Source organism: Cynoglossus semilaevis, chromosome 3 (genome assembly GCF_000523025.1).
Source record: "Cynoglossus semilaevis isolate Cse_v1.0 chromosome 3, Cse_v1.0, whole genome shotgun sequence".
In the NCBI taxonomy this organism is placed as follows: Eukaryota; Metazoa; Chordata; class Actinopteri; order Pleuronectiformes; family Cynoglossidae; genus Cynoglossus; species Cynoglossus semilaevis.
In genome coordinates, this window is record NC_024309.1 from 11,247,303 (window position 1) to 11,256,983 (window position 9,681).

At 42.6% G+C, this 9,681-nt stretch overlaps 1 protein-coding gene across 1 annotated transcript in view; it reads left to right on the plus strand.

The window, feature by feature from the left end:
- Positions 1 to 9,681, plus strand: part of fars2 (phenylalanyl-tRNA synthetase 2, mitochondrial) — a 42,403-nt gene that overhangs the window by 29,088 nt on the left and 3,634 nt on the right. The window contains exons 8-9 of the mRNA XM_008308038.3: positions 366 to 526; positions 1,663 to 1,838. Of these exons, the coding sequence (XP_008306260.1) occupies positions 366 to 526; positions 1,663 to 1,838 (337 nt within the window). The remainder of the gene's footprint in view (positions 1 to 365; positions 527 to 1,662; positions 1,839 to 9,681) is intronic.

The following is a 9,681-nucleotide window of genomic DNA, read 5'->3' on the forward strand; positions in this document are numbered from 1 at the left end:
TAGATTTATCGACAGCATTAAGTTGAAGTGTTGAATAATAAAAGAGTCTGGAGTAAGTTACAGAAGCTGCTGCTCTTACCTGTGTCTCACACACACACACACACTCACACACACACACACTCACACACACTCAGAGTAAACAGTGTGTGCAGAACCTGATGACGGATCAGTTGTTTGTTCTGCCGGTGACACCTGGAGGCCTCTGTGCGTCATTCACACTGACAGGACGGACATGTTTTTAACATTCAGTTAAAGTCACAGGAACTGCAGTGACGTCTGTTGACCACACCGCTCTCTCTCTCTCTCTCTCTCTCTCTCTCTCTCTCTCTCTCTCTCTTCTTGTTGTTGTTGTTGTTGTTTTTCAGCGGGGGCCGGGCACAAACTAGGATGGGCCTTCGGTCTGGGCCTGGAGCGACTGGCCATGGTTCTGTACGGCATCCCTGACATCAGGCTGTTCTGGAGTCGGGACCAACGCTTCCTGAAACAGTTCCGGGTGCAGGACGTCCAGCAGCGTGTGTGTTTCCAGGTACTCACCCTCCTGAGGCCTGGCCTGGAACATCAGAGTGTCATCTGATCTGGGTCCAGTGTGTGTGTGTGAGTGTGTGTCTGCTCCTCATGTATAATACATTTTGACAGTGGGGAGGGGGGGGGGGCCTCTGCCAGCTCTCATTTTTCCCGACCTCAGCATCACACCCACCCCACCACAGGAGTGTGTCTGACGCTCACACACTCACACACTCACACACAGCGGTGACTGTGTCCCTGGTAAATCTGTTCTATGTCAACTCTCATTGCCCCTAATGAAGAACATTTAAAGTGAGTTGCGGTGGAAGGAGAGGGGGGAGGGGAGGGGGAAGGAGAAATGAAAGAATAAAGGACAAAGACGAGGAGAGTTAAAAGGTTGGACGGAAAAACGGCAAGAAAGAAGAAGAAGAAGAAGTAATGGAAGAGAAAGAAAGAACTGCTGGAAAACAAAAGAGAAGAAATCTAGACAAGAGCTGTTCAAATAAATATATGATATATATAAAAAAAATAAATAAGGGAAGTGAAAAATTGACTGTGGAGGAGAAAGACATGGGGCTGAGAAGATAAAATGTTGAGGGATATATATACAGATGACTTCCTCCCTCGCCCTCTCTCCCCCTCTCTCCCCCTCTCTCTGTCAGTCTTATTGATGAGCTCAGTTCCTCCAGAGGACCAGGGACGCCGCTGCTCGTCTCCTGCCCAGGGTCAGTGAAAACCTCCTGGGGTGAGACTTTCTCCTGCACCCCTGGAGCCTCTGGAGCTGCTGCTAATGAATCTCCCCCTCTCTCCAGTGTGTGTGTGTGTGTGATTGTGTGTGTGTGTGTGTGTACATTAAAACACACAGTCGTTTTTGACTCACTGCTGCCTCCATCAGTACGTTTAAATGATTTTTCTTCATTTATTTTTGGAATGGCTTTGTTTATGTTTACCTGTGTAATTCAAACTGACCACACGGGGCAGTGTAAGACTAGCACCTCTGTCTCTCTGTCACTGATTTTCTATGGACGTCAAGTTAATGGCAGATGTTTTTTCATTTCCAAAGGTTATAATAATGTGTTTTTTAAATTAATTTTTTATTAAAACAGTGACTATGATTTTGTTGAATTTTGTGTGTTTCTATGTGTGTGTGTATTTCAGCCACTAAGTAAATTCCCTCCGCTCCACAACGACATTTCCTTCTGGCTGCCGGAGATCAAGGAGAGCGAGGCTGGGCGAGAGAGCTTCACACAGAATGACTTCTATGATCTGGTGAGATCCATCGGTGGAGAGCTGGTGGAGAAGGTGGCGCTGGTGGACGACTTTACACACCCAAAGTAAGAACGTACACACACACACACGTTATATAACAATGAAGAACAAACAAAATAAAGTTTTATACATTTAGCTTCAACTCTTATGGTAAATAAAAACACATTTGTGGATCAATATTTAAAATATTAATATTTAAATTAACTGGATCGTTTGTGTTTACTCAGTAAATATAAACACATACAAATATACAGATACAAGAAGGTGATGGAAATAGAGTTATGTGACTTGATGTGCACACACTAACACTTGTGTGAGTGAGAAACACACACTTTGTCCTGTAAGGAATCGGCTCATGTTGCACGGCGTATGTCGTGATATTTTGAGCAGGTTTAAATCGTGTTGCACTTTCTCTTCCTCGTGTCAGTACACAGTGAATTATGAACAACATGAAGGCGTGAACTGTGAACCCATCGCTCACTTCAACCTTGGACTTTATTGTGACTCGTCTTTACACATGGTTCTGTCAAGTTGTTGAAAAATGTCCAAAAAAAAAGTCTTTCTGCTCTAACTCGAATCACACACACACGTTGATAAACGCAGACACACAAAGTGTCCTTGAATCACACCTCTGAGCCTGCAGTGTCTGCCGTCCACGTCTTCTTGTTTTAATCAGCCGTTGTGTGTGTGTGTGTGTGTGTGTGTCGGAGGGCAGCAGTAGGAGGCTGTTACCTTATGGCTGGGAACGTTTTTTTTTTTTTACATTACTGTGACACACACACACAAGTCTGACCTTGCGTTTCTTTATGCACATGTAAGTGTGTGTGTGTGTGTAGCCAGGACCCTGCAGTGCGTAAAAATGTCTGACACTATTCATCTTTCAGCATTTTAATGTCTTTTAAATAGGGACCTTTTTCCCCACTGAGCACACTGTCTCTCTCTCTCTCTGTCTGTCTCTCTCTCTCACACACACACACCCACAGAGTGACACCATTACATTAATGCACCCTGACTTTTAGTTTTACCGACACACTGGGGGACCAGGAGTCAGGACTTTGTCACAGCGCCTCTTTCCTCAAAGTAAAACTTTAGTCGTACTTTCCCAATCTGAAAAAAAAAAAAAAAATCAATAAACCTTATCTGGGGAAACATTTTCACCGCAGCTCTATCACCTCTCATCGCTGTCTTTTTTTTAAGGCATTCCTTTGAAAAATGCCGTTTCTTCAACTGAAATGATGTTGTACTGAAAAAAGAATCTGTTTTTGTAGAATTTTTATCTTTGCCGTTTCTTCAACTGAAATGATGTTGAACTGAAAAAAAGAATCTGATGGTTTTGTAAAATTTTTATCTTAGGATAAGTTTATTAACAATAGTTGAAAAAGTCCATAGAAAAAAAACATCTGTAGTTTGAGCTCTGTCGGACACTGAGGCTACCGATCTACTGCTCCCTCTTGTTGTCACCTTGTATCAGTGCACTAAGTCGTAATGAACATTTTTAAACTCTGAAGATGTGTCGACAGTGGATCCACTCCTCTAGAGTCTCAGACATAAATTTACATCGATTGAATCAGTCTCTCTTTACAAGTAGCTAATACTGGTTTTTTTCTCTCTCGATTCATCGAGTCGTCAGTTAGATTTTCTTCAAACATTTTTCTGTGTTGTTTTTTTTTTTAAAGCTCGTTGACAGAGAAATGATTGATGACGGATGATTGATAATAAAATGTGGGGTAAAGTGGATGAAGAGCGAGGCTCCACACTGAGTGTATAAGTGTGTCTCCACACAAATGGTCCTAAATGGATCTAAAACCCACAGAAGCCTCCGGAAACTGCAGCCTCTCGGATGCATCCTCTCCTCCTCCACTTCCTCACAGCTCCTGAAGTAATGAGGAGAGAGGGGGAGAGAGAGTGACAGACCGGTGTGTCCTGATAGTCTCTCGCCCTGCCTCTTGCTCCCTAAACATCTCATGTTGTAGCAAATCAAAGGCGATAGCTCGCCATGATTCACCACAAATCTGCATTTATTGGTTCGCAGCTCTGTCAGCCACGACTTTGCCAGGAGTAATTTGATAAGCTGACAGAGCTGTCTGTCAGGATGGCACACACACACACTCTCACTCACACACTCAGGACCTGCCCTAGAAAGCAACAGCAGAATGTGTAGAGAGGAGTTTCTCTTTGTAGAAATCGTGTCGTGCTCTGAGTGAACATGGTGGTCACATGGTTTCCTTGCGCAGGCACGAAGGCATTAAAGGTTTGTGATGTGAGCAAATCTTTAAAATAATCATAAGGTTCAGAAAGTGTTGGAGGCAACACTGATCAGGCATCGGCTAAATCCGTCAGGATGGTTCTCTGAACCCTGTATGGATCAGAACAAAACGTTGTTCCTTTACCTAAACTCTTTCCTAGGGCTGAGTTTTAGAACCTGTGAGTCAAACAGGAAGTGACCTCTAATGAGAGATAATGAGAAACCCAGGAGTTAGTTCTGGAGCCTTGTATTCCTTCCCTGGGTTTTTAAAAACAAGTCAGGATGTTTGAGTTTCCTGCCAACATTACTGGAGCCGGTGAAATCACAACGTGCAGAAAGGTTGCAGCCCGATTGTCTTTCGCCAACGTCATGCTGGACTAGTTCCAACTGGACGAGGACAGGAATTCGTCAGCTATTGTCAGCCACTTCCTCCCTGTCTTCCTGTCGAGTCCTCCACCTGTCATCGTGTCATCACATCCACTTCCTTCCCACGCAACATCCTCACCACCACCACCACCCCCCTTCCCCGCCCACCACAACAATCCATCAATGGTTCAACGGAGAGAGAAAAACACCCAAAAATGATGGAGGAGGAGGAGGGCTAGCCGTGATTCAGAGGAAGGAGATGACAAATGGGAAGACGAGGAGGAGGAGGAGCAGGAGGAGAACGGCTGTGGTGGAGAGAAGAGGAGATGCTTGGAGAGGGAGAGGGGGAGAGAATGAAAGAGGGAGAGAGTTGTCATTTTCCGGTTGTGCAGGTTGGAGCCTGTTATTCAGCTGAATAATGTATGAATGGTTTCTGTTCCCAAGGAGCATCAGCCAACACACACACACACACACTCACACACACTCACACACTCACAGCTGCCGCAGCAGCCATTTTCGCTCCAGTCTCTCACTCTTCCTCAGCAGAGAGTGGTGTGTCAGAGCGCTTTAACCTGGATCTCACCACATCTTTACTGTGGTCAGACTCTGACACTGCAGCACTTATCACTGACCACTGTCTGCCACGGTCAGTCGGAGACTATGATGCACCGTGACTCGGATGGTGTCACAAAACATGTCATGTCTCCGTGTTCTGTCTCTTGAAAGACTCATCTAAAAAAAATCACGTTTTTTTAAACATAAAAGTTAACTTTTTGATACAAAGTTTTATGACTCAGCTGTAAAAAAAAACAGCATTTTTTTCCCAGACATCCATCAGTGACACAAACTGACCACAGGAAGTAAAACAGCACCTCCTGTGGCCCGGTCAGATAAATTCACTCCCAGTGGACTTTTGCTTCTCCGTTTTTGTTTTTTGTAGTTTTTTTTTTTTTTTTACATAGTTAAAAAATACAATAATTAGTTCACAGAGAACTGGAGAGAGAGAGAGAGAGAGAACAGGATCTCTCCTTTACTTTATCTCCCTCTTCTCTAAATGTCAACATCATCCCATTCACCTTTACAAAATGTCACCTCCTCCTCTCCTCGTATCCAGGTTACCCTGCAGTGTTAGCATATTAGCTTACTGCAGCACCGGCTCCCCGGAGCGTCCTAATATTTTGTGGGAGAGCGAGCGAGAGCAAGAGAGAGAGAGAGAGTGTGTGTGCACAGTAATGTTTTATGGGAATTACAGCGCCCCTGTATCAACAACAGACCAGATTTATATCAGCCAGCTCACACTGGCTGCACAGCCCCAAGGGCTTCTGGGTAATATGGGTGTAATTGAGCATAGAGGTTATGGTTTTGTGCACATATACGTACAGACACAAACAGTAGCATGACTGAAACACCAGGGAGTCTAATTAACACACACACACACACATGGTACCATTCATAAATAGTCCAAGAAAACATAAACAATGTCAAACAAAGTGGGGGGGGGGCATTTTCATCTCAGTTTCATATTTCTTTCCATTAATAAATAAAACATAAGGCATGAGTCAGCTGTAAATGCTAAGCTAATGTAGCCACAAGAAAGAGGATTCATAAAAAAATCAATCAGAATATAATCATGAAATATGTAAAAAAAAAAAAAAAAGTCTGAGAGCGTTTTTTTTTTTTTTTTTTACTCTGACTGTGAGACAGACCGTGACAGGAAACTGAAGTCTGACCAAAGTCCATTAGGAAAGTAAACATGTTTGATAAGAGTGAATGCTGATGGTTTTGCTCTCCTGTTGCCCAGTCAGGTCAGTTTGTGTCACACGTTTCCAAGTGACATTTGAACATTAGAACAACATCGTAACACATGTAAGCTAGCTACTGAAGGCAGCGGTGGGCTAACAACTCCTTGTGGTCTGGAGTAAAATTACAGATTTTCTCAATGGAGCTTGGTTTAAAAGAAGGAAGTTGACAAAGTCCAGTTCGTTAAAGAAGAACAAACAGTTTTCTTACAACTAAGTAAAACCAAATTATTTTTCATTTATTAACGGTTCGACTCCTCACTCCAGAGTTCATAGATAAAATAGATTTTTTTTATCACAGATATCTTCTTTGTGTTACTTTAGTGTTTTAAACTCTTTTATCCACAATCTCCAGTGGCAAAACCTGACCACAGGGGGCAGCAGTAGACTCGCAGCTCCTGTTTTACTGTGAGCTAAAATCACAGTTTTTTTCTATGAATTTTGGTCTGAAACAGTGAGGCGTTCACCAACTCTCCCTGCTCCAAAACAATGATGCTGCAGTTGTCAGATAAAAGGTAGAAAATGGCAACGTTAGACACACACACTCTCTCTCACACACACCCAGACCCCTCCCTCTGTCCATCTGTCCGTCCTGTCCTCAGTGAACCTCGTCGTCAGCAGCTCTGCTCGGGGTCACAGTGGCGTTTTGCTGCTGTCACAGTAAAAAACTCACCGTTGCAGTTTTTTTTTTCTCCTCATCATTTCAGTGAATTTCTCTCGTCCTTGTCATCATCGAGTGTTGAGAAGTTTTAGGAACTTTTTGTCCCATCTCTGAAGGTCCAGGGTTTGAATTTCAGAAAGAACAATGACACGATCACCTGACCTCAGATCAGGTGATGAAAAGTAACATTTCAGTTTTTAGTTTTGTGAAGGTCTTGTGAACGGTCTTTCTTAACTCCTTCCTTTCTTCCTTCTCTTTTTAGCATCTTCTCGTCCTCTTTTCCATTTTTACTCCTTTCTATTCGTTCTTCCTTTACACTTTTATTACCTTCAATTTCCTTTTTTCTTGCCTGAAAATTAAAATATTCTTTCCTCCTTTCTATACTTGTTCTTCTATTATCCCTCTGTTCTTTTCTGTATCCTTCCTTGCTCCTGTTGTTTCCTGTTGTTTCCTGTTGTTTCCTGTTGTTTCCTGACTCTTTTTATTCATTTTCTTTTTCACCCTTCTGTCCTTCATCTCATTCTTTTTGTCAGACTGACTTCAACAATTTCTTTTTGCATTTTCTGAACTCATTCGTTCGATCTCCCTCTGACACTTAATCCATTCCGTGTTGTTCTGACGGTGTTTAATGACTTCTGTCCACAGTTTTTGTTCTTTTGAGAAAAACCAGCTCTGTGTTTGTTTTACTTGTTCCAGTGAGACGAGAGTGAAGAAGGAGGTTCAGGAGACACTGGGTTAACTTCAGTGCACATCAGCGTTGCAGTCCATCCACACACACACACACACACGCACACACACACACACACTCACTCAGACAGTGTGTAACCTGAGAGAAGCTCTTACTCCTCCATTTTCCAGATAATGATTCTCTCTTCCTGCTTTTCCTCCATTTTAATACAATTAATTCACACACACACACACACACACACACACACTGTCTTCCTGTTTCGTTCTCAGCTGGTATCGACCCGCATATACACACACACACACACACACGGTGATGACCAGAAGTGAAGTGGTTTCTGATAAACACAAACTTGATTTCTATTAAACATGTCCATCCATTGATTAATACAGGAGTACTGACCAATCACAGAGCAGCAGTCTAAAGGTACAGTCCACTCAGTGTGCACTCCTAGTGTCGTGCCAGAGAACTTGATACGTTCCACTGTTTACCATTGAACAGCCAGTAGGGGGCAGTATTGCTGCTCAGAGCATCGATGGAAACACAAAGAAGAAGTGGAGACATCAGAGGCTCCAGACCAGCTCACAGTCAAGTTATAAATATCAAAGTCATAAATCCTTAAAACCCCTCCTGTGTCACAGCAAACTCATTTTAAAAAACAGGGGCAATTAAAGTTTTGTCGAGGCAGAGTTTTTACGGACCCTCAGATCAGTGGGTGCCGGCTGTTATAGGACCCAGACGCTCGGCTCTCCAGGTGGAGAAGGTTTGACTGAGTTACAGCATTAGATTTATATAAAACAATAATGTTGTGCCAACCTGAAATCAACCTGTGCTCCAAGTCAGTGCAAATGTTTCACAGCTCCCCCTGCAGGAGATGTAGAGAAACCTTTGTGCTCTTTATTGACAAACTTTAGTGTTCTGTTTCTGAACCTTCTTCTGACTGTCTGTCTGACTGACTGACTGACTGACTGTCTGTCTGACTGACTGTCTGTCTGATTGACTGTCTGTCTGACTGACTGTCTGTCTGATTGACTGTCTGTCTGACTGACTGTCTGTCTGATTGACTGTCTGTCTGACTGACTGTCTGTCTGATTGACTGTCTGTCTGACTGACTGTCTGTCTGTCTGACTGACTGTCTGACTGACTGACTGACTGACTGTCTCACACAAACACAGACACACACTGAAGTCTGATCACATGATCAATAAAAGTGGAGTCAGAGCTCAGTAATTATTCATGAAGGCTCAATCCTGATTGGTCCAAGAAAAAAATATCTCAAACTTCTTTCAGTTACTTTCAAACTTTTCTTTTTTTGAGTCATGTCTGAGATTTATTTTACAATTCCAGGTTTTTCCATCTCCGTTTCCATTACCCTAACGTTCATTTTTTATTTTTTCCTCTTTTTTTCCTATTTCTCTCTGTCTTATACATTTATTACTTCCTCTCCAGCGTCCCTGTGTCCCTGTGTCCCGTCTTCCCTCCTGTCTTTTGTGACTCCTCACTTTGTCTTTCTTTATTATTATTTTTACCACCTCACTTTTTTTACTTCCTCGCCGTCTCGCAGCCCAAAATATATCCTTCCAGTTTTTTTTCTGTAATCCTTCCTTTATCTCTTCATCCCCTGTTCTTTCTTTTTACATTTTGAGGTAAAAACATTTTTGTGACTTTTTCTTAAAAAACACCTGAACTTTCGTCACTGAAATGTACTATTGTGGCCCTCATCATCATCATCATCATCCTCCTCATCATCATCATCATCATCCTCATCATCACCCTCATCCTCATCATCATCATCATCCTCATCATCATCATCCTCATCATCATCCTCCTCATCATCATCATCATCATCCTCATCATCACCCTCATCCTCATCATCATCATCATCCTCATCATCATCATCCTCATCATCATCCTCTTCATCATCATCATCATCATCCTCATCATCACCCTCATCCTCATCATCATCATCATCCTCATCATCCTCATTATCATTATTATCATCATCATCATCATCATCATCATCATCATCATCATCATCATCATCATCATCATCATCATCATCATCATCATCATCATCATCATCATCATCATCATCATCATCATCATCATCATCATCATCATCATCATCATCATCATCATCATCATCATCATC